At 41.2% G+C, this 25,939-nt stretch overlaps 1 protein-coding gene across 5 annotated transcripts in view; it reads left to right on the forward strand.

Moving 5' to 3' along the window:
- The window catches only part of TAFA4 (TAFA chemokine like family member 4), a 175,248-nt gene that overhangs the window by 34,082 nt on the left and 115,227 nt on the right, over positions 1–25,939 (forward strand). For 2 of the 5 annotated variants that reach the window (XM_078076169.1, XM_078076160.1), the window contains one exon: positions 19,814–19,950. In XM_078076169.1, coding sequence (XP_077932295.1) covers positions 19,937–19,950 — 14 coding nt within the window. In that variant the 5' untranslated portion in view covers positions 19,814–19,936. Of the gene's footprint in view, positions 1–13,506; positions 13,636–19,658; positions 19,722–19,813; positions 19,951–25,939 lie in introns of all 5 variants that reach the window. The other 3 variants (XM_078076180.1, XM_078076174.1, XM_078076179.1) reach the window with 3 other exon arrangements.

Here is a 25,939-nt window from a genome sequence, read left to right on the forward strand (position 1 = left end):
AACCTCCATACTGTTTTCCAGAGTGGCTGCACCAGCTTGCATTCCCACCAACAGTGTAGGAGGGTTCCCCTTTCTCCGCATCCCCGCCAACATCTGTCATTTCCTGACTTGTTAATTTTAGCCATTCTGATTGGTGTGAGGTGGTATCTCATTGAGGTTTTGATTTGGATTTCCCTGATGCCGAGCGATATTGAGCACTTTTTCATGTGTCTGTTGGCCATTTGGATGTCTTCTTTGGAAAAATGTCTGTTCATGTCTTCTGCCCATTTCTTGATTGGATCATTTGTTCTTCGGGTGTTGAGTTTGAGGAGTTCTTTATAGATTTTGGATACTAGCCCTTTATCTGATATGTCATTTGCAAATATCTTCTCCCATTCTGTCGGTTGTCTTTTGGTTTTGTTGACTGTTTCCTTTGCTTTGCAAAAGCTTTTGATCTTGATGAGGTCCCAATAGTTCATTTTTACCCTTGCTTCCCCTGCCTTTGGCGATGTTTCTAGGAAGAAGTTGCTGTGGCTGAGGTCGAAGAGGTTGCTGCCTGTGTTCTCCTTTAGGATGTTGATGGACTCCTATCTCACATTGAGGTCTTTCAACCATTTGGAGTCTATTTTTGTGTGTGGTGTAAGGAAATGGTCCAGTTTCATTCTTCTGCATGTGGCTGTCCAATTTTCCCAACACCATTTGTTGAAGAGACTGTCTTTTTTCCATTGGACATTCTTTCCTGCTTTGTGATTTTTTTTTTTTTTTTAAGATTTTATTTATTTGACAGAGAGAGACACAGTGAGAGAGGGAATACAAGCCGGGGGATTGGGAGAGGGAGAAGCAGACTCCCCGCTGAGCAGGGAGCCCGATGCGGGGCTCGATCCCAGGACCCTGGGATCATGACCTGAGCCGAAGGCAGACGCTTAACGACTGAGGCACCCAGGCACCCCGTTCTTTCCTGCTTTGTGGAAGATTAGTTGACCATAGAGTTGAGGGTCCATTTCTGGGCTCTCTATTCTGTTCCATTGATCTATGTGTCTGTTTTTGTGCCAGTACCATACTGTCTTGATGATGACAGCTTTGTAATAGAGCTGGAAGTCTGGAATTGTGATGCCGCCAGCTTTGCTTTTCTTTTTCAACATTCCTCTGGCTATTCGGGGTCTTTTCTGGTTCCATACAAATTTTAGGATGATTTGTTCCATTTCTTTGAAAAAAGTGGATGGTATTTTGGTGGGGATTGCATGGAATGTGTAGATTGCTCTAGGTAGCATTGACATCTTCACAATATTTGTTCTTCCAATCCATGAGCCTGGAATGTTTTTCCATTTCTTTGTGTCTTCCTCAATTTCTTTCATGAGTATTTTATAGTTTTCTAAGTACAGATCCTTTGCCTCTTTGGTTAGATTTATGCCTAGGTATCTTATGGTTTTGGGTGCAATTGTAAATGGGATCGACTCCTTAATTTCTCTTCCTTCTGTCTTGTTGTTGGTGTATGGGAATGACACTGATTTCTGTGCATTGATTTTATATCCTGCCACTTGACTGAATTGCTGTATGAGTTCTAGCAGTTTTGGGGTGGAGTCTTTGGGGTTTTCCACATAAAGTATCATATCATCTGCAAACAGTGAGAGTTTGACTTCTTCTTTGCTGATTCAGATACCTTTTATTTCTTTTTGTTGTCTGATTGCTGTGGCTAGGACTTCTAATACTATGTTGGATAGCAGTGGTGAGAGTGGACATCCCTGCCGCGTTCCTGACCTTAGGGGGAAAGCTCTCAGTTTTTCCCCATTGAGAATGATATTCGCTGTGGGTTTTTCATAGATGGCTTTTATGATATTGAGGTATGTACCCTCTATCCCTCTACTCTCAAGAGTTTGATCAAGAAAGGATGCTGTACTTTGTCAAATGCTTTTTCTGCATCTATTGAGAGGATCATATGATTCTTGTTCTTTCTTTTGTTAATGTATTGTATCACGTTGATTGATTTGCGGATGTTGAACCAACCTTGCAGCCCAGGGATAAATCCCACTTGATCGTGGTGAATAATCCTTTTAATGTACTGTTGGATCCTATTGGCTAGTATTTTGGTGAGAATTTTTGCATCCATGTTTATCAGGGATATTGGTCTGTAGTTTTCCTTTTTGATGGGGTCTTTGTCTGGTTTTGGGATCAAGGTAATGCTGGCCTCATAAAATGTGTTTGGAAGTTTTCCTTCCATTTCTATTTTTTGGAACAGTTTCAGAAGAATAGGTATTAATTCTTCTTTAAATGCTGGTAGAATTCCCCTGGGAAGCCATCTGGTCCTGGGCTTTTGTTTGTTGGGAGATTTTTGATGACTGCTTCAATTTCCTTAGTGGTTATAGGTCTGTTCAGGTTTTCTATTTCTTCCTGGTTCAGTTTTGGTAGTTGATACATCTCTAGAAATGCATCCATTTCTTCCAGGTTATCTAATTTGCTGGCATAGAGTTGCTCATAATAAGTTCTTATAAGTGTTTGTATTTCTTTGGTATTGGTTGTGATCTCTCCTCTTTCATTCATGATTTTGTTGATTTGGGTCATTTCTCTTTTCTTTTTGATAAGTCTGGCCAGGGGTTTATCCATCTTGCTAATTCTTTCAAAGAGCCAGCTCCTAGTTTCATTGATCTGTTCTACTGTTCTTTTAGTTTTTATTTCATTGATTTCTGCTCTGATCTTTATTATTTCTCTTCTCCTGCTGGGTATAGGCTTTATTTGCTGTTCTTTCTCCAGCTCCTTTCGGTGTAGGGTTAGGTTATGTACTTGAGACCTTTCTTGTTTCTCGAGAAAGGCTTGTATTGCTATATACTTTCCTCGTAGGACTGCGTTTGCTGCATCCCAAAGATTTTGAATAGTTGTGTTTTCATTTTCATTGGTTTCCATGAATTTTTTTTAATTCTTCAATTTCCTGGTTGACCCATTCATTCTTTAGTAGGATGCTCTTTAGCCTCCATGTATTTGAGTTCTTTCTGACTTTCCTCTTGTGATTGAGTCTAGTTTCAAAGCATTGTGGTCTGAAAATAGGCAGGGAATGATCCCAATCTTTTGGTTCCGGTTGAGACCTGATTTATGACCTAGGATGTGATCTATTCTGGAGAATGTTCCATGGGCACTAGAGAAGAATGTGTATTCCATTGCTTTGGGATGGAATGTTCTGAATATGTCTGTGAAGTCCATTTGGTCCAGTGTGTCATTTAAAGTCTTTACTTCCTTGTTGATCTTTTGCTTAGATGATCTGTCCATTTCAGTGAGGGGGGTGTTAAAGTCCCCCACTATTATTGTATTGTTGTCGATGTGTTTCTTTGCTTTTGTTATTAATTGCCTTATATAATTGGCTGCTCCCATGTTAGCGGCATAGATATTTACAATTGTTAGATCTTCCTGTTGGATAGAGCCTTTAAGTAGGATATAGTGTCCTTCCTCATCTCTTATTACCGTCTTTGGTTTAAAATCTAATTTGTCTGATAGAAGGATTGCCACCCCAGCTTTCTTTTGGTGTCCATTAGCATGGTAAATGGTTTTCCACCCCCTCACTTTCAATCTGGGGGTGTCTTTGGGTCTAAAATGAGTCTCTTGCAGACAGCATATTGATGGGTCTTGTTTTTTAATCCAATCTGATAGCCTGTGTCTTTTGATTGGGGCATTTAGCCCATTTACATTCAGGGTAACTATTGAAAGATAGGAATTTAGTGCCATTGTATTGCCTGTAAGGTGACTGTTACTGTATATTGTCTGTGTTCCTTTCTGGTCTATGTTGTTTTTAGGCTCTCTCTTTGCTTAGAGGAGCCCTTTCAAGATTTCTTGTAGGGCTGGTTTCGTGTTTGCAAATTCCTTTAGTTTTTGTTTGTCCTGGAACCTTTTTATCTCTCCTTCAATTTTCAATGACAGCCTAGCTGGATATAGTATTCTTGGCTGCATCTTTTTCTCATTTAGTGCTCTGAATATGTCTTGCCAGTCCTTTCTGGCCTGCCAGGTCTCTGTGGATAGGTCTGTTGCCAATCTAATGTTTCTACCATTGTAGGTTACATATCTCTTCTCCCGAGCTGCTTTCAGGATTTTCTCTTTGTCTCTGAGACTCATAAGTTATACTATTAGATGTCGGGGTGTTGACCTATTTTTATTGATTTTGACACGAGTTCTCTGTGCCTCCTGGATTTTGATGCCTGTTTCCTTCCCCAAATTAGGGAAGTTCTCTGCTATAATTTGCTCCAGTATACCTTCTGCCCCTCTCTCTCTTTCTTCTTCTTCTGGGATCCCAATTATTCTAATGTTGTTTCGTCTTATGGTATCGCTTATCTCTTGAATTCTGCCCTCGTGATCCAGTAGTTGTTTATCTCTCTTTTTCTCAGCTTCTTTATTTTCCATCATTTGGTCTTCTATATCACGGATTCCCTCTTCTGCCTCATTTATCCTAGCAGTTAGCGCCCCCATATTTGATTGCACCGCATTGATAGCCTTTTTGATTTCGACTTGGTTAGATTTTAGTTCTTTTACTTCTCCAGAAAGGGTTTCTCTAATAACTTCCATGCTTTTTTCAAGCCCAGCTAGTATCTTTAAAGTCATGATTCTGAATTCTAGATTTGACATCGTACTAATGTCCGTATTGAGTAGGTCCCTGTCAGTCGGTACTACGTCTTGTTCTTTTTGTTGAGGTGATTTTTTCCATCTTGTCATTTTGTCCAGAGTAGAATAGATTAATGAGAGAACAAAATGCTAACAGGGTAACAACGTTCCCAGAAGATATACTCTAAACAAATCAGAAAAGACCGAAGCCATGGGAAAAGAAAGGGAAAGAGAGAAAAAAGAAAAAGAAAAAAAAAAAAAGGAAAAGAAAAAGATAAAGATAGAAACAAACAAAAACAGAACAAAACAAAAAAAAACAGAATGTGATCAAATATGATCAGGCTGGTATATAGATCAGTGCCACACACTAGATTTTGGGTGTATTTGGTCTGTTAGAAGAAAGTGCCTCCCAAAATTTTAAAGAAAGAAAAACTTATATATGTACAAAAATAAGGGTTGATATGATGAAGGGATGGAATATGACTGTAAAGATGGAAATTATAAAAAATTTTATAAAAGGAATCGAGAAGAAGTTGTTTGAAAAAAGAAAGGAGAGGATTTAAAAAAAAAAGAGAGAAAAAAAGGGAGAGAATGTGATCAGGCCGCGGAGTAGAAAAAAACCATACAATAGAGATTTAGGGTATATTTTGATCTGTTAGAAGAAAGTATCTCAAAATTTTAAAGGGAGAACAACTTATATATATATGCCAAAAATACAGGTAACTACTATGAAGGGATAGAATATGACTCTAAAAATGAAAAATAAAAATGTTTTTTTAAAAAAGGGATTGATAAGATGTTGGTTGAAAAAGGGAAAAAGAAAAATTCAAAAAAAAAAAAGGTTAAAAAAAAATTAACTTTGAAAGACTAAAGAATCATGGTAAAAAAGCCATGAATTCTATGTGCATTATTCCCCTAGCGCTGGAGTTCTGCCGTTCTCATTGATTGGTAAACTTGGTCTTGGCTGGCTGTTCTTGCTGATCTTCTGGGGGAGGGGCCTGTTGCCGTGGTTTCCAAAAGTCTTTGCTGGAGGCGGAATTGCCCCGCCCTTGCCCGGTCCGGGCTAAGTAATCTGCTCGGGTTTGCTCTCAGGAGCTTTTGTTCCCTGCAAGCTTTCCGTACAGCTTTGGAGGCGGAGAGTGAAAATGGCAGCCTCCCAATCTCCGCCTCGGAGGAGCCGAGAACTCGGGGCCCCGCTCCTCAGTGAGCCCCCGAGAAAAGCAGTCAATCACTCCCGTCTCCCTGGTCTCCGGCTGCACTCCGTGCTCACCCGGCCTGTGACCGCGGGTTTCTATCTCTGGCACCCGACCCCGTGTGGAGTCTCCCCAGCAGATCCCTGCGGTGCGCTCCCGCGCCACTCCTCCCGGGGGAAGAAGGTGAGTCTCCCCAGATCTGCCGCTTGTTGGGTCCCTGCTGGAGGAGCAGTGGCCCGACTGTGTCGCGTATCACGGTTTATGGCAACCCCGAGCTGAGAGCCCACGCCTGGGCTCCGTCTCTGCAGCCGGCTTCCCCGCTCTGATACCTGGGAGCTCTGCCGCACTCAGGCACCCCCGGTCTTTCTGTGACCCCGAGGGTCCTGAGACCACACTGTCCCGCGAGGGTTCTACCTCCCGCTTAGCCACCGGAGTGACGTCCCTCAGCGGAGCAGACTTCTAAAAGTTCCGATTTTATGCTCCATGCTTCTATCACTTGCCAGAAGCGGCCAACGGAGGCCCCTCCCCTGCCGTCTATCCTCCCGAATATCGCCTTGGATTCACTTCTCCACACGTCCTACCTTCCAGTAAGTGGTTGCTTTTCTGTTCAGAGAGTTGTTGCTCTTCTTCGATCTCCTGTTGAGTTCGTAGGTGTTCAGATTAGTTTGATCCCTATCCAGCTGAATTCCTGAGAGGAGATGAAATCCAGGTCTCCTACTCCTCCGCCATCTTGCTCTGCCCTTCTCATCTCATTTTAGAGTTTTCAAATTAAGGGGACCCTTCATGGATCCAGTGCTGTCCAATAGAACTTTCTGCAGGGGTGGAGATGTTCTATAAATGTGCTCTATAATATACCATTCACTACGTGGAGCTGTTGAACACTGGAAATGTGCCTAGTGCCACTGATGAACTCAATTTAAAGTTTTATTTCATGGAAGTTAACTCACATTTAATGGCCCACATGGCTAGGAGCTCCCAGCTGGACAGGGCAGACAGAGTTGTTCTTGTTTGGGGAGGCTTGGGTATGAACCCCAGAGGTACCACCAATTAGCTTTGTAACCTTGGGAAGGTAATTTCTGGGGTCTCAGTTTACCCGTCTAGGAAATGCGGGTAATTCTATTTGGAGTCAACTAAAAACTCACTCTAGCTAGGCCAAAGGTGAAAATTATTCTTTTAAAAAATCTTTTAGGAGTTCTTATGGAATACAAGGGAAAGGTTGAAGGCAGGCCAAGGAAAGGCTAAAAATAGAACAACCTTCTGGGACCTGGATCATGTCCTCTGTCTCATTTCTGCTCTTTGAATGGCTGTGTCAATCTTGTCTCTGTGCAGACCGGCTTTTCTTGTGCCCCTATGTGTACTGAGGGAGAGATGGGCACCCCACAACTCCCAAATCTGTGTCTCTCTCCTTCAAGAGTTTATTCCTAAATGACTAAGAGACTAGCTGTCTCTCAGTCTCAATTCTCAGTTCCAGGAGGAAGAAACTTCACTTGGCGTGGCTTGAATTTTCGCCACGGGTGGCTGAACCATGGAACAAACCGTACTGCCCTGTGGTTCTTAAGAGGTTTGGTGGGGGGCTGGGATGTTCTCAGGGAAAGCCAGAGTTCTGAGTTGGGTTCACACCTAAGAAAGTGTATATAGTTAAAAATTTTGCCACAGGGTGAATACGGTGATTGAAAACCCGAATTTGTTGGGGATAGGGGATTGGACATCCTACTTCAGGTTAGGTTTTCAGATTTATTTATTGATTCAACAAATATGTGTTGAATGTTTGGTACATGTCAGGTCTGGTACCAAGGGCTGGAGATGAGATGCAATGCTGAGAGGACACCTATTCTTGTCTTCATGGAGCTTCGGGTCTTACGGGGGAGACCCACATGAGTATAACAATGCAGTTCTGAATAATCAAGAAGAAAAGGCTAAAATTTAGAGATTTTACTTAGTAATATAGGTAAGTGCCTCTCCGAGGAGGTTATGGCTGTCCTGAGAAATGAAGATTGAGCAGGAATTAACCAGGTGGAGAAGGACAGATCAGTGTGTTTGGCTCTGAACCAAAGAAATGACATGGGCAAAAGCCCTGAGGCAGGAAGGCTATGAAAGACTGGATCGTATTGGAACTTCATTGTTTCTGCTCTCTCATGCCCTCGTGTTTACAAAGGTGCTTTGGAATTGATTACAATTGATGGGGTTTCAGGTATCTGTTATCTTAATTAAATTTTAAACATCCTGTCTGTCACAAAGATAAATCTACATTTTGTGTATTTTTATGTTATGCAGCAGATTATGATAATCTTAGTTTTTATATGCATTTCTTCCTTCTGGGGATGAATAGGGCATTTATTACCTTGAGAGCATATATTTATGACTAGAAAGAGTGGTTATTCTTCCTGGCTTCCTGTGTTTTTCTGCTTTAGAAGTCTCTTCAAGTGTGTGGTGCATCTCTTGTGTGTTGGAATTATGGGATCATGACCCCACGATTTCCTTATATTTCCTTATATGGGCATACTTGCTGTCAGAATGTTTCCCTGATGCCCAAAAGAAACACGATTAGTGAATACTTGTGTGAAAATGTGGACTGGGCTAGAAATGTCTTAAAACTCAGTTTCTGGTTGTAATGCATTATAAATGTAAGCTGGGTTTTTTGTTTTGTTTTGTGTTTTTCGGTCTTGAATAAGAGGAATGGCCTCACAGGCCATTATCTGAGTCAGATATCAAATCATAGGAGGAGTTTAAGACAATTGCTGTGAACGCCAAAAGGTCTTTCCAAATGAAGAAAAAAATAATCCGGAGTGTATTGTATCTGTGGATAACACTTGTGGTTACACCGATAAGCCTGGATCTTGTTTTTCACTTTCAAAATTTTATTTAACCCCCTATCTAAACTTCTGTCATTTCAAAGTGCAATTAATATTTACAATTATTAATGAGGTGGTTCTTTCTTTTGTACTAAGTCTCTCAGATCCGATGTGGTTTTTACACTTAGAGCCTATCTCAACTCAGATGGCAGTTTTTCACTGGAAATATTTGATATATTTTATAATGTTTACACAGGAAAAAGTAGATATGTGGCTGGAATTTATGCGATGTCATCCTTCTTCAACTGTGGCCAGTTGTTAGGAAGACTCTGTCCTTCTCAACAACTCCGTCCCCAGACTGTGAGACGTTCTGAGTGGGATTTTCTGTGTTGCACAAACCCTGGTCTTCAGTCTTGACTGAGCACGTACTATCTCCAGCCCCCTCTCTGGGTTTTCCAGGCTTTTTTTTTTTTTTTTTCTATTTTAAACTCCCCTTTCTTCCCAGAGGGTGGAATCTCTCAGCCCAGTTCGGAATCCTGAGTCCACCTCTTACTTGTTTTGTGCTCTTGGGTGAGTAAGCGGAATGACTTACTTTCTCCCTTGTTAAATAAAGATTGACAACAAAATAAAACGGAATTGCCTTATCAGATTATTTCGAGGATTAAATGAGATGAGAAGTGAACTGAGGGGTCCAGTGTTGGATGCTGAATACCCATCTGTTAAAGTATTACCACGCTATCAGATTCTTTGATTCTCTTCTTTTGACTTAAAATCTAAAACCATCAGGTGTGGCTTTCCACTGTTTCCTAGGGCCCATGAACGTTTTTCTGGACTCTGGGATCACACATATCATCAGGATCTTAATTTCAGACGACATGTCTGGTTTGAATCACCGTGAGCCAGGACTGAGCTCTGTTAAAGCTGTAAAACATGTGTCCTTGGACTCTCTTCCCATCCGATCCCTTTGTCCTTTGTCTTCTCCCTGGTCCCCTCTCCGCTTGCTTCCCTATGTTGTATGCAACAGACTTTGTTCCTCACAGAAACCAAACCCTCCCGGTCCTTGGACCCATTCCCTCCCACCCTGTTACCTACCAGGAAACCCATCCGTGAATCCCAACGTGATTCACTGCCTGTTAATTCCTGTGTTGTATAGTCTCGGTGACATTTTTCATTTTATGATTTGGAGATAATGCTTTTACCCTTAGGTGGCCATGTCAAGGTGGGAATTTTGACTTTTGGTAGGGCAAGTTGAATGGGTAGACAAAAGGGAAGTGGATGAAGAGATAGGAAAAATTGAACTTTGAATTCGTTAAAGAATATTAGATAATGTTGTCTTGTTCATATATTCATGTATTTGTGTCTGTCCCCATCAAAACAGACTTGAGAAAGCCTTTAAAAGTATTTAGTGAAATGAAAGATAGAGGGAACGTAGAACCAACTAAGTATAAATTTAGTATATAAAATGCATGGTGAAAAGTTCTATTCACTTGCTGAAGGTAGATGATAAATTTGGCTCTGAGCTTCCTAGTAGCTAAAGTGAAGAGTGAAATATAATTGATGTTAAGATGTGCAAAGCCTGTAACAAAAAAAGTTGGTGCCAAGACCTGAGGCTTGGACCTTGCAAGTTGGTTCATTAGTTTGCCTCCACACTGAGTGTCAGAGATAACCCAGTAATGTATGTAAGAGGAGATCTTAAAGCAGTCTGACCTCGTTGGTGCTCTACTTTAGCGATAGCTGGCTAAATTCATTCTGTCTCTCTCTCTTTGTTAATTGCACTGTACTTGTCACACAATGTTACATTAGCTTCAAGTCCAAATTCATCCTCTTACACTACTTACACTACTAGGTTGAGACCTTAGTGTGCACCAAGCAAGCAGTTGATAAAATGTTTTGCTAGTTTTTCTTCTCTTGAGGGCATAGATAAGGCAGTTAGTAATTTTGTTGAACTCACTGGTAATATAGACGCCAGCCCTAGAGAGGATTAATGAAGGGAAAAGGGGAGTTTTACCTACTCTCTCGATTAGGCACTCGCTCATTCATTCACCAACATTTATTAGGAACCTGTTGTATGCAAGCATTGTTTTAGGCTTTGGAACATGAGTTTTTCTTTGGCTCTTTTGTCCCCATCCTGCTTTAAACCATCACCGTGTCTTGCTTGGACCACTGCAGTAGTCTCAGCATCTGCTCCTCAGAGTGCATTCTCCATCTAGCAGCTGGAGGGCCCTTTTTTTTTAAAAGATGGTATTTATTTATTTGACAGAGAGAGAGAGCACAAGCAGGGGCAGCGGCAGGCAGAGGGAGAGGGAGAAGCAGGCTTCCTGCAGAGCAGGGAGCCCGATGTGGGGCTCCATCCAAGGACCCTGGGATCACGACCTGAGCCGAAGGCAGATGCTTAACAGACTGAGCCAGGTGCCCTGGAGGGCACTTTTGAAACCTAACCCATCTTCAACTTCTGTCCTGTTTAAAACTCTCACAGCACATGTGGAATCAAATCCCACCTCCCCTCTATGATTTGGAAGCTCTCTCGTCCTCTGCCCCTGGGATCTCTCTGACATCATCTCGTACCCCTCACTTCCCTAGCTCCACTCTGACTGCCTCTCTGCTCCTGACTATACCAGGCTTAGTTTGGCTTGTGGTTCCTGCAGGCCCGTGCTGTTTCTCTCCCTGGGATCTTTTTCCCCCGGAAGTCCACATTTTGTCATTCACCATATGTCAGAATCACCTTCTCAGACAGGCCCTCCCTGAGCACTCAGTCCAGGTAGCTTCTCGTCCTCCAAGGCCAACCAGTCTCTGTTACACTCTTCACTTTCGTTTTCTTGGTTACACTTATCTCAACCCACAGTTCTCTTATTCATGCTCGTTTACCTGTCTGCCCGTCTCCCCGTGCCGGAACACAAACTCCAGGACTCCTGGGACCTTATCCATCCTCTGCGCACAGCACCCAACATAGGGTCTGGTGCAGGAGAGTTGATAAAAAAATACTTGTTGAAGGAATCCCGCAGAGGTGACCCACGAACCTGAAGACAACAGAGAAGATGGTGTCCAGCTCTTCTGTAGGACTTCCACATAGGGTCAGTCCTTTTACCTGCCTCCGCTCCTTTCCCCCTTTCCCTGAGTTCTGTGGTTTCCTTTAGTGGCCTTTTCCCCTCCTTCACCATCTCAGATCAGAGCAAAGCCAAACAAAACCACACATGCATACAGACCTTCCTCCGTCAACAACAAAAAACAAAACCCCAAATTTAAAAACCCCCAAACACCTCTTTACTCTGTTCTCCAAATGTTCCTTTATTCCTTCTGCTGTCTGTATTGTTACCTCTTCTAGAAAGCCTTCCTGGATTACAGAAGTCCTCCCCGATTTTACTTTTCTTGACATTGTTAGTCTTTATATTTATGATTATATTCTGAAAGACAATACCAAATATCAATGACCTACGCTCTTGGTTGCCCTATGTATGTTTGTCTTTTCCAATTAGATGATCACTTCTGGATGGACAGGAATTAGTCCTATTCTTTATTCCCCCCCAGTACATACTGGTGTAAAGCAGTACCTACTAGGCTTTTAGTATATACAGGCTGGGTATTTTGAGCATCTTTATTTATTTATTTTTTAAAGATTTTATTTATTTATTTGACAGAGACAGACACAGCAAGAGAGGGAACACAAGCAGGGGGAGTGGGAGAGGGAGAAGCAGGCTTCCCGTGGAGCAGGGAGCCCGATGTGGGGCTCGATCCCAGGACCCCGGGATCATGACCTGAGCCGAAGGCAGATGCTAAACGACTGAGCCACCCAGGAGCCCCGAGCATCTTTAAATAGCCTGGGGACCTTTGATAGATTGTAACATTGACTTGTGTTGTAGGAGTAACAGGGAGAAGCAACAAATACTAAATCCCAATATGGTCTGGTGTTTATTCTATTGTAGTATTCCATATAAATAATTACCATTTCATTTAGAAGTAGTTGATATATTTTAACTGTTTTTGTGATGTCATTTAGTGTGACATGGTTATCTAAATTATTTGATATCTTATGTTTATTTAAGGATAGCTTATATCCTGTTTATAAATATGACTTTATTAAAAAATTAAAACACTTCTCTAACAAAAACCTACATCAGTTAATGTTAGCACTGTCAAAAGACTTCCTTTTTTGGCCACAGGAGGGCACTGTTGCCAAACAAAAGATGATTTTCAGGTTGAAATTTAATAAAGGTTTAGATTAAGCTCTTAAGAAGCATTTATCCCACTAATAGATTAAAATGGCCAATATTGTCTGCAGTGGGTGTTACCTTGCTATGCAATCCTGTCACAGCTGAATTTGCTGTGTATATATGTCCATGAGCTGTATGTTACCGATAGCTGAATCAAACTGTGTTTTTCCTAAAATGCTCTGTGAATCATTACAGCTAAGGCACCTTGCTGGTCTTCTAATTGAACTATATTAGTTTACAGGTGAGGAATTTAGGGCTATAGAAATGAAGTGACCATTCATTTGGGAGTGAAACAAAAGACTTACATTTATTCATTTATTTAACCAAGCATATTTAACACCCCTGATGTGCAGGGCATTATGTTAGAGATGACGGTAGAGGAGAAATAAGATATCATTCTTCCCATCAAGAGGTTTAGATTCTGGATGTAAGTGAACAGATCCCGCCCCCGCCCCCCCATCCCCCAGCTAAGATCGTAATGATTAAAGTAGTAGAAGCGCTGTTACTGATATTTACATACAACTTACTTTATTAATCTTCTTTATGTAGAAGTTCGATCACATCACATAAAAACTTTTTAGGTAAAAATTCAAGTGCGTGGCAACTTGTGGGTAGCCTTCAAAATATTCTTATGTTGGTTATTTATTGTGTTAAAATCCTTGGACACTCTGTTTTGATTATTTGAAAAATGAGAAATGAGAGGAAAATTTCCAATTAAAAACTGGGCTAATTAAAAGAAATAAACCCTCTCTGCAGGAAGGATAATTGGGCCTTGAGAGATTTATGGCTAAATTGTCATTACCGTTCACATTTGTTCAGCCCCAGACCTGGGTGATTTCACTTGGACAACAAGCTGTGGAGTCATGCTGGGTGTCCCTGAATTTGGTAAGTGCATCTTATTTCATGTAACTTGCCAGTTTGTTTTCTTTGTTTTATGTATACAGGCTCTCAATGAACCATTATCACTTAGTGACTATTGCTTGTGTACTTTTCATGGTCACTGGAAGGCTGGAGTTTTTCTTCATTAACAAAATGCACCGTTTGCCCATAATTCCACTAGAAAGGATTGTGTCACAGCACTTAAATAAAGATGCTGTGTGGTTTTAAGGAATTTCTCAGTTCTTAAAATGACAGTGTGTGAACCTTATAAAAACACAGCATGTCTATTTAATTTATTTAAATCATCTCCAACTGGAAGAGCCTTTTTAAAGAACTCCCTACCACCTAATGTAGATGAGATGGTACTGGTAACACTTGAAATTAAAATGCCATTTATAAAATTCTTTAATATTTAATAGACACAGTTATTGTCTATAATGGCTCATTTACAACTTGCTTTCATATGTTGTAAAATGGCTCAGTAGTAAATTCTTCATAGATGTTTTTAAGCAAGCAATAAAAAAGCAATTTATGACATGCATATATCACATTTTTGGCAGCAAAACGTGCCCACTTTCACATATGATGGTGAACATACTCTAAATTACAGAGTAATTCCATGCATCATGGGATAATTATAAATGATAACCCAGCGAGACATCAACCAGGCATTAGTGTTTGAAATATATTCACATAAGCGTCGATAACCTATTAAATACATTTACCTTCATCAGCCCACTCTTAAATGGAAGAAGCTCATTAATACTGGTTTCAGAATAAATTTGTCAAGAGAGGGGTTACATGTGGTTTTACATATTTTTGTGGAAAAGCTGTTTGAAAATTTCCAGGAGACAATTCAATGTGGTTTTTTTATTTAAGCACCTGGAAATGGAAACATCTTTCCTCATTTCTGCCTGAAGAAATGGTGAATTATTTTATGTAGGCAACTTCTATTTCCAAATTTCCATTGTTTATCAGACAAGACATCACCGAGGGGGATCATCTTTTAATCTGGTTTCCACTCATAACCCCCCTCCCTTTTTTTTTTAACTCCCCCAAACCCAGGTTGCTAATTCAGGATACATTTCTCACCTATGTCATCTTCTGTCTTGATTGAGTAGAAATTAATGTGGTAAAGTGATTTACCACAATGTCCAAACTTTTAAGTGTGTCACATCTTCTATCAGTAGCTGGAAGAATTTTTCCACCTTGCACCCTGGTACCGGGGGGGCTGAGAACTGGAGTCACCAGGCCATCCCAGTAGATCCCACTGTGGGAGGTCAGTTGGACTGATGGTGAGTCTGGAAATAACTAATTATTCAAATGTACCCACTCTGGAGGTGGTGCAGGGTAGAACCTGGAACTCTCCCCTGCTAGTGGGCGGGCAGGAAAGGACAGTGCTGTTAAGTAGCGCAGGGACTCTTTGCTTTGTGATTAAGGGAGAATCTGCCGTGTTGTATGTTTGTAGAAATGCTTTCCTCCTGGAGTTTGTCAGGAAATGAGTCTGAGTGGATGCATGGACAAAGATCCACTTTTGTTGTGTTTCGATGCTGAATTCTTTCATCGAAATCAACAAAAGTAATTTAGCCTTTGTGTGTGATGTTCTGGTTCTGGTGGGTTTTCTCTGAAATGTTTTAGAGGAGTTCTGATATGAAGTGTGGTTGTTTCCCATCTGTTTGAAAAATGGCAGCTTAAGCACTCAAGGACTTTAGTAGAATTCTTTCATGTTTGGTCTTAATTTGGAAAATGACATAAGTCTTTAATAAATCTGCAGCAAATCAGAACCCTGCAGCAATTCTGAATCACTGTTTTTCACCAGGTTTGCAGAGATGAAGCAAAACTTATTTAGGGGTTAATAAAATACCTCCTTGGCTCCAGGCTCTGCTCTGCTTGCAAATTCACTCCAAGTGCCTATACGAATTTTTCCTCAAACAGAATTCTCATCTTTAGGATGCTGATCAATGTCTTGAATTCCCAAAGATAGATTTATTTTCAGTCTATTTACTAAAGCATGAAGAGGGACTAATACTTTTTGGAAATAATTTTACAGGAACTGAAACAGTAGGTGCCTTGGTGTCAGATGGCTTGAGTTTGAATCGTGGTGTAGCTGCTTGCTAGCTGAGTGACCTTGGGCACGTCCCTTATTCTCTCTATGCCCTACTCTCCTCATCTGTATATCAGGATATAAGTAAATCCTACTGTTCAGTGAACTAATATTTTAAAGTGCTTAAGAGAGGGCCTGGTACTACGTGAGTGGTTTTTAAATTAATACAAAATAAGCTTGGGGGACACCTGAGTGGCTCAGTTGGTTAAGCGTCTGCCTTTGGCTCAGGTCATGATCCTAGGGTCCTGGGATCGAGTCCTGCATTGGGCTCCCTGCTCAGTGGGGAGTCTGCTTCTCCCTCTCCCTTTACTCTTCCCCTCTGCTCATGCTCTCTCTCAATAAATAAATAAAATCTTAAAAAAAAAAACCCAAACACAACAAACAAACAAACAAACAACAAATAAGCTTGGGTGAATGCTCACAGAATTCAATTAACCGGAACATTCCAACTATCAACTCTCCTCATTGTTTAGGACTGGTAACACATTCTAAATAATTTGTGTATATCTTTTGAATTGAAGGCTGCTCATTAGTTATTTAATGTCTTATTTGACACAATTTCTGACTTCATGAAAAGTTGAAAGAATGGTATAAAGAACTCCCATAAGCCCTTTACCCAGATGCACCAGTTACTCACATTATGCTCATTTGGTTTTTAATTCAGTCATTCACTCTTTTCTTCCTCCCTTCTTTTCCCCTTCCCTCCTTTCTCTCCATTTTTTCCCCCTCAGAATCATTTGAAAATAAGGTGGAAGCCTTTGTTTCCTTATTCTTAAATATTTTAGGGTGGGGGCACCTGGGTGGCTCAGTCGTTAAGCATCTGCCTTTGGCTCGGGTCGTGATCCCAGGGTCCTGGGATCGAGCCCCGCATCGGGCTCCCTGCTCAGCGGAAAGCCTGCTTCTCCCTCTCCCACTCCCCCTGCTTGTGTTCCCTCTCTCGCTGTCTCTCTCTCTGTCAAATAAATAAATGAAATCTTAAGAAAAAAATATTTTAGGGTGTATTTGTTAGTAATAAGGACATTCTCTTTCTTATCTACAGTATGATCAAAGTCAAGAAACTTAATGTTGATACAACACTGTAATTTATTCTGCAGACTATATTTAGAAATTATTAGTTGTCCCAATAATGTCCTTTAGAGCTGTGTGTGTGTATGTGTATGTGTGTATGTTTGTGTGAATGTATATATGTGTGTATGCAGTTTATTCTGAGGAAAACTGTGTGTGTTGTGTTTTTTTCTGGTCCCAAGATCCAGTGTATGATCACAATTGCATTTTGTTGCCATGTGTCTCTCCTTTATTTGAAACCATTCCTTAGAGGTTTTTTTTTTTTTTTTTTTTGGTCTTTCATGACCTTGACACTTTCAAAAGCAATTACGTTTTAGAATGTCCCTCAAATGTGAGTTAGTCTGATTTTTCGTCCTGATTAGATCTAGCTTTAAGGTCGTTGTGTCTTCTAATTCTAAAAGGAACTGTGATATTTCATCCCTGTAAATTTTTAGACTGAAAAGACGAGGAGCTTGATGCTTTACTGATTGACATGTGTGCAGTGAGGTGGGTGTAGCAAAACCAACAAAGATATTCCGAGGGTGCTTATCTACAACAAGTAAATGACTATATTCCAAAAGAATAATCCCCTTAGGGAATTCAGCCTACTAATGGTGAGGACAAATAGATCAAGAGAAAAGAGAGGTAAGACCTCACTATTTCCTTGATAAAAAAATCAAGTGTAGGCAGAATTCTTTCCTATGTGCAATGGAAATAAATTAAACATCACAAGAATGGTCTCCTCTGGCTGGGAACCTCAAAGTTTCTTGGTACCAGGAAACATAACCAGGCATTCTGCTCTTTTGTTGGAAAAGAGTGACTGTCCCTATACAGTGCCAACACATCAGGGGAAAGATGAAAAATGTAGCCTGGCCTCTAAATGCTGAGTCTTTGAAGTTCATTCTGAGAATGACTGGACATGTGAAAACATTTGTATTTTTTTGAGAGAGAGAACATGAGTGGGGGTGGTGGTGGTGGGAGGGGCAGAAGGAGAGGGAGAGAGAGAATCTTAAGCAGGATCCATGCCCAGCGTGGAGCCCCATGTGGGGCTTGATCTCACGACCCCAAGATCGTGATTTGAGCCAAAATCAAGAGTCAGACGCTTAACTGACTGAACCACCCAGGTACCCCAGAAAACATTTTTTCTTAAGTCTAGATATGGATGGTGTCTTTCATCATGAAAAATTAAAAACAAATGAGTATGGAAGCACATGGATAGAAATCACTGTGCTATGGCTAGGAAACAAAAGAGAAATGAAATGACTGGAAGCAAATGCTTTTGGTGCCAGGCACAGAATTACTGATGGTTTTGAATGCACTCAAGTTCAGAAGTGACAAGAAAGAGTTAATCCTTTTAAGTCAGTGCCTAGGGTATGCCCTGGGAAAATCTGACCAAGTGAGTTACTGCTCAGCCTAAAATTAAACTCCTGGCTCCTTGTCTGGCATACAAACTATTAGATCACATTTCTTTTCACTGATGGATCCATTTTTTAATGAATTGAAAAAAGAATCCCCAGTGGTTCCTTTTGTGTGAAGAAAACAAGATAAATATTAGCTAGGAAAGGTCATTTTGGTTTCCAATATGTGGGAAGTTCATTATGATGGATTCTGATAAATTATACTGTGTATTTCTTTCTGATAACAGAAGGTCACACTGTGCCCTTGGGTGGACATCAGGACAAACATACTTAACAAAGTTGGAGGAAGTGGGAGATGAACATTTTCCAGTGTTTTATTTTTTCCCCTGAGTACCTTGTATTTGTACAGTTATTCAAACCACTCCCTCTTGAGCTACTCACTCAAAGCTTACTCTTTTTCCTTTGGCCCCAAAGGGGTGGGTCTGCAAGTCCATCACCTACAGTATTCTCTGGGCAAACTTGTGTAGTTATCTTCAGGGGAAGATATCTAAAGAAGAAAAAAATCTCAGTTGTGCTTTGTGGCAGATTTGTAATGGGTTCAACGGGATTCTAAAGTAACTAGACTGTGTCACAGGATCATTTTTATCTCATATTTGCAACTTTAATATTTACCGATGTGCATCATTATTTTTCCCCGCTCTCCACCACTGGGAGGGATGTTTTTAACATAGCAGTGTTAAAAACGGTGTCGTTTCATGGTCTATTTTTTTTCTCTTGAGATGTCTTTGGTTTGGAAACATCTGAATCCTTCTTGCAAAAATGTTTTCGCTGAGTAGAAAAGTCCTTTTAGGTCTGTGCATTAAAGGAGTGTGTTGAGGGGCACCTGGGTGGCTCAGTCGTTAAGCGGCTGCCTTCAGCTCAGGTCATGGTCCCAGGGTCCTGGGATCGAGCCCCGCATCGGGCTCCCTGCTCGGCGGGAAGCCTGCTTCTCCCTCTCCCACTCCCCCTGCTTGTGTTCCCTCTCTCACTATGTATCTATCTGTCAAATAAATAAATAAAATCTTTAAAAAAAAAAAAAATAAAGGAGTGTGTTGAATGTCAATTATGGTATTAACAAGCATTCTTTGTATGTTGGTGTGATGTTTTCTATTGGATAGACGTTTTCTCTCTTCCTCCCAAAAACATTTTTCAGAAAAGATCCTCACAGATTGTTTAGCAACATCTGCAGGTTTATGTCTCACAAATATAGGAATTCAGATCTTCATGCTGGCTTTTCCACTGCTGTGTGAACTTGGGCAAGTTGCAGAATTCTTGGGAATGGACCATCTCCATTTCCGTTTTCATCCCATTGTTAATGACATGGGGAGAATGAAATTTTGCATCATGAAGGTTGGGGATCCTCTATCAAGTTTGGAATGTCTTTGCTGCTGAGATAAGTTCTACTTTAAAATTGTATTCTGTTAACTAATCTGTGATGAGTTAATGAGTACTGGATTCTGTGGCTTTTCTCCCTCTTATATTAGGACTCCTTACAAATGTGGATGCATCTGGTTGCCTACCACTGTCCTGAAACTGCAGGTTTCATGGTAAAAAAAAACCATTATTCTGCTACTGGAAATCTGTTTGATTTCAACATTAACATGCTAATGACTTCCTGTCCTTGTTGTTTCTTAAATAGGTTTTTCCAAGCTAAGATAATTTTTTGGAACTGCAGAAATTGTTGGCCCTCGCTACAAATGGGAATTTGGAGTTGCTTTGAAATCCATCCTGAAATAATTGTGCTTGACTGGAACCAAATCTTATGAAGTCACCAAGGTAAAATGATTTTAAGAGACACCTAGAGATGGTTTCTTCATGAAGCATTGAGAATTTAGCAAAATGGAGAATCCTAGAGTTGATGATCCTTTATAAAAGGTGTCTTTTTACATTGAAATTTTGAGTATTTTGGGAATCTTAGTTTTTCAAGTTTTAGTTCTCATTTTGGAAATCATTTCCATTTGTAAAGCAGCGTTTTGACTATTTGGTAGGGTGAAAGGTGAGATTTAAAGATAAACCAATTTTGTTTTACGTTTGAACAAAATGTTCAAGGGGGAAGCAATTGACGTTGAAGTATTATGGTAGATGTGGTAGGTCAGAAGTCCTTTGGGGGTCTGGATTATTGGCCACAATAAAGAATGATTGCTGAATAGCTGTCCACTCGTCCCCTGGCATTTCTCCAGACAGTGATAGCTATTGTAAAGTAAATACCTGCCCTAGGCAGTGGAAGCTTCACCCAGGAACCTGGTACATAGAATTGTCTATGTACGAAGATGGATCAGGGATCAACTCCTCAGGTTGGAATGGCTGTCCTTGAGACTTCAGATTTGGGGTTTGTTGTTGGGATCCAACCAGGAAAACAGACCATTCTGATAATGTGGGACATAAGGAATTGAATTCAGGGAATGTATGTAAAGGGAGAGTCAGAGAAGTCAAGCAGAAGACATGGAGGCAGCCCAGAGATAAGGAATGAGAGGAAGCTACCACCGTCCCCAGGGCTGGTCGGACAGATGAAGGAAGTAGCGTTTGCCAGCACCTAGGGGAAGGGACCCTCAGTGAGAGCTAGAACCAGAGTGGGTCTTCTGGCAGGAACTGGCACCATGCAGGAGAGATGGCCACTCCATAGATCCTGCCCAAGACGGAGAAGGTGGGAAGGAATACCCCTATCCTTTTTCTTCCACCCTCCAGGCTCTAGCTACTGTCTCCTATTGGTTAAATCTAGCTGATTCAGGGGCCTGGAAAATGCAGCCAATGAGAGTGACCTAGGGGAAGGGAAAAGAATGGATCCGAGGGCAAAACAGGCCCAGGAGGGGATGGGCTTCCTATATGAAACCTCTTCCTATGACATTTTAATGGGCATGGCATGGCCTTTTATACCTCAGGATGGGTCTTCTCTTGAGGATGAGTCCACGGCCTCAGAAAGTAAATTATGCATATTGCATACGCCATCTTCTATTTGAAGATGGATAGTAGTAGACACTATGATGCAGAAGGATTTATTCCCTCACTGTCCAGAGCCCCCTTTTGGAATGAAGGCTTATTCCCCCCTTTAGGAATGAGGACACACCCAACTGAAGAAGATGGCCTACAACTTCTTTGAATTATTCTCAATTCAAAGAGTCCCTTGCCTAAAATTACCCATCTTTTTAAGGGCAGCTCATATCCAGTGATGGGTCAACATGGAAGTATAAAGCCTTGGCCCCTCACCCCAGCTTGGGACCACTGAGAAGGGGCATTTCAGCTTTGGAACTCTCCACTGGGTTATCTGAGGCCTTTTCCTCCTTCTGTCCTGCCTTCTTCCCTCCCTTGCCTTCCCCTTCCGTAGGTGATATCCCTGGATTACCCCTTGATTAACCTCCTGCTCACCAATTCCCAACCTTGGGACTCAGATCATCTCAAATATACTCTCCAATTTGTTAAAACCCTTCCAGACAAGTTTAGGTGATATAGGGACTGATAAACAGATGGAAACTGAATTTCAGTGGTACATTAGGTAGGAGAGATTATAGATCACCTGAAAGACCTAGTCTGAATTTGGAGACTAAATTGGGTGGGACTTTATGGTTAGAGGCAGGGGAGCCAACCCACTAAGCAGAAGAAAAGTATTTAATGATACTCAGTGGAGGGTAAAGAATTAAGAAGCCAATAGGGATCTGGGCATCTGGAAATTGGATTAAGAACAAGAAGGTGGGTTTCAGAACCAGACTGAGTCTGATAGGTTTATTAACAAGGAGAGAGAGCAACGTGTACTCGAGGTTCTCAGCAACGTTGCTCACATCTCAGAGAATGGATGGTGTATACCCGGACTGGGCAGGGAAGATGCTGGTCTGCAGGTCAATTTGGCAGCACTGGGGAGTGACAGCTGAAGGAAAGGACAGTGAGGGAGAGCACATTCCCTTTGGGTAATGTTTTCATCAGAGTCCATTTTCAGTGATATAAATCTTGAGATTAACTTGTGTGATTAATCACTTAAATCAGTTAGATTGAATACCTAGTTGGACCTTTGTAAACCACGTATATGGATAAATTTTTGTGATTAGGATTATTTGCCCATTTTTGGTAGACAGAGTTCTAAGATGGCTCCTAAGATTTGTACCCTTCTGTGTGTACGACCTGGGTTATTTCCTTCCCTTGACTGTGGGCAGGTTTGTGAATATGATGGGGTTCACTCCTGTGGTTAAGTTATGGTTATATGACAAAGATGAAGGGATTTTGTCATTGTAATTACGGTCTCAAATAAATTGATGTTGAATTAATCAGAAGGTAGATTATCCTGGATAGGACTGACTTGACTTGGTGAGCCATAGCAAAGGACTACACTTTTCCTGATAGAGGAGATTTGGACTGAAGCAGCCTGAAGAGGGTCCACATATTTGGCCAAGTTCAGGATGCCACATCTCAGAGCTGAGAGCAGGTCCTGGCTGATAGCAAGAACACAGGGACCTCAATTATATGGGCCTATGGAAATGGATTTTGTCAACAGCATGTAGGTGGTTAGAAGTCATTATTTCCCCAGTTGAACCTCCAGATGAGGACACACCCAGATGACATTTTTATTTCAGTCCTGTGAGTCCCTGAGCAGAGGACCTGGCTAGAATGTGCCAGACTCTGACTTAAGGAAACTATGAGAAACTATGGAAACCATGTCCGTATTGTTTTAACTTCTTAGTTTGGCAGTTTATTTGTTACGTCAAAATAGAAATTAGTACCCCATTTATCTGATTCCTTAAAATTCTCCCTTTTGGGGCCACTGATTGCTGCAAACTGGAAGCCAAGGTGCCTTATCCAGCCTGCAGATGTGTTTTACTTGGTCTATTTTGCACTCTGTTTTTTTTTTTTTTAATTTTTTTTTTTTAAAGATTTTATTTATTTGAGAGAGAGAGACAAAGAGAGCAGAGGCAGGGGCAGAGGGAAAGGGAGAAGCAGACTCCCCACTGAGCAGGGAGCCTGATGTGGGGCTCGATCCCAGGACCCTGGGATCATGACCGGAGCCGAAGGCAGACGCTTAACCGACTGAGCCACCCAGGCGCCCCTGCACTCTGTTTTAGTAAAAGGCGAAAGATTTATGCGATCTGAAGAGAAACCAGAGTATTGCACTCTGTTTTAAAAATAAAACAAACTGAATTAATTGCCAACATATAAATTTGGGTAAGAAACTTTATAACAATGAGATCAATAACTAATATTGGAGTTAACAACTGGAATTTTAAAACATTACAGGTGGGGGGTGCCTGGGTGGCTCAGTCGTTAAGCGTCTGCCTTCAGCTCAGGTCATGATCCCAGGGTCCTGGGATCGAGCCCCGCATCAGGCTCCCCGCTCAGCGGAGAGCCTGCTTCTCCCTCTCCCACTCCCCCTGCTTGTGTTCCCTCTCTCGCTGTGTCTCTCTCTGTCAAATAAATTAAAAAAATCTTAAAAAAAAAAATAAAACATTACAGGTGGGACAGAGCACTTCATCCACAAATTTAGTGAATACAGAATTTTGAAACTACATGCTTTCCCTAATTATCTTTTTTTTTTTTTTAAAGATTTTATTTATTTGACAGAGAGAGACACAGGGAGAGAGGGAACACAAGCAGGGGGAGTGGGAGAGGGAGAAGCAGGCTTCCCACGGAGCAGGGAGCCTGATGTGGGGCTCGATCCCAGGACCCTGGGATCATGACCTGAGCCAAAGGCAGACGCTTAACGACTGAGCCACCCAGGTGCCCCTAATGCTTTCCCTAATTAGTAGTAAATAAATAATCAGTTCCCTGAAATGACAATATAATTAATGGCAGTTGATCCTTGAACAACACGAGGGTTGGGGCACTTGACTCCCCATAAACGTAACCACTCAGAGCGTACTGTTGACTGGAACTCTTACCAATAACATAAATAGTCAGTTAACATACATTTTATATATTATATGTATTACCTACTGTATTCTTACAATAAAGTAAGCTAGAGAAAAGAAAATGCTATTTAAAAAAATCATAAGAGGGATGTCTGGGTGGTGCAGTCGGTTAAGTGTTCAACTCTTGGTTTCAGCTCAGGTCATGATGGCAGGGTTGTGGGATCGAGCCCTGCGTCCGGCTCCCTGCTCAACACAGGGTCTGCTTGGGACTCTCTCTCCCTCTGCCCCACCCCCTCAAATAAATAAATCTTTAAAAAAATCATAAGAAAGAAAATACATTTATAATACTGCAATGTATGGAGAAACTCCATGTGTCAGTGAACTCGCACAGTTCAAACATGTGTCATTCAAGGGGCAGCTGTACTCATACCAAAGCTCACGTAGACCCATGTATGTTCTTTGCCACTTTTTGAACTGCTCCCAGGGTGTCTATCTCCCATGTGTACAAGATGAAATGGGGGAGATGGAAGGTGGTGCTTTGAGAAATTAAAGCACGTGCAGGGCCTTTAAAGCAGAGAGACCTGATGTTCCCATGTCAGCTGGAATGCTCAGGATTTCCAAGGCCAAGGGCAAAGAGAAGCCAAGACTTTGTGTCTCCTTTAACGTTTAGTTGTTCAAAGACGATCTTAGAACCTTGTCTTGCCCTGGCTGCTTCAACAGCACAATGAGTCTCACATCAATGAACTGTATGATACCTTTCAACAAGATCTATTTGACTAAATCGTAAGAGGCCAAAAGAGAAGGGTGGGGGTAGAACCTGTTCTCTGGAGTATGATTTGGGTGCTAGGTCCCCAAGGCTGTGCTTTCCCTCAAGCACAGACTCAGGGTTCTGGTTGAGATGCTGCTCGTCTCTGGTTGAGACCCTTCCTTCCAGAACTTTAGGAGATTTGCCTCTAGTGATGCAAACAGGAATCCACATATATATACGACGGGGGTTCCTTTGACCCAGTGTAGTGAATTATATCATAGACACCACGATGCATGTGCCAGGCAGAACCTAATACCACTGGAGTTTCAAATGCCAAGCTCTCTGTCCCACTTTGCTTGAAAAAGTTAATTAAAAAAAATAGCAAACGGAAGTTAATCTAGTTCTATCTAATTTCCCTATAATGTCTAATTAGTGGAGATGTCAACTATTCTTCAATTAAAAAAAAATTGAGGGGAGAATGCACTTTTAAAAAAGATTTTATTTATTTATTAGAGAGAGAAAGAGAGGCAGAGGGAGAGAGAGAGTGTCTCAAACAGACTCTTCCCTGAGCACGGAGCCCGACTCAGGGCTCAATCTCATGATCCTGAGTTCATGACCTGAGCTGAAATCAAGAGTTGGACGCCTAACTGACTGGGCCACCCAGGCACCCCGAAAATGCTTTTTTGATATTTTCTTTTTATTTAATTTCTTTCAGGTTTTTTTGAGAATAGTAGACTACACGTACACATTTGTGAACTGAATTGTCTTTGAGCATCTGTTTTGATACTGTCCATCTGTATGAAGTTAAGTTTATTTATCTTAGCTGTATTGATATATAATTGACATACATTGTATATGTTTCAGGTATTCAATGTGCTGATTTGATACATATATAAATTGCAAAATGATGACTACCATAGTATTAGCTACCATCTCCATCCTGTCACATAATTACCATTTTTTTTGTGGTGAGAACATTTGAGATCTACTCTTCGCAACATTCAAGTAAATGATAAAGTGTTATTAGCTATAATCACCATGCTATACATTAGATTCCCAAACTTGTTAATCTTGTCACCTTTTTTTAAAGATTTTATTTATTTACTTGAGAGAGAGAGAGATCACGAGGAGGGGGGAGGGAGAAGCAGACTCCCTGCTGAGCAGGGAGCCTCATATGGGGCTCAATCCC

This window comes from Halichoerus grypus, chromosome 1 (assembly GCF_964656455.1).
Source record: "Halichoerus grypus chromosome 1, mHalGry1.hap1.1, whole genome shotgun sequence".
NCBI classification, from domain to species: domain Eukaryota; kingdom Metazoa; phylum Chordata; class Mammalia; order Carnivora; family Phocidae; genus Halichoerus; species Halichoerus grypus.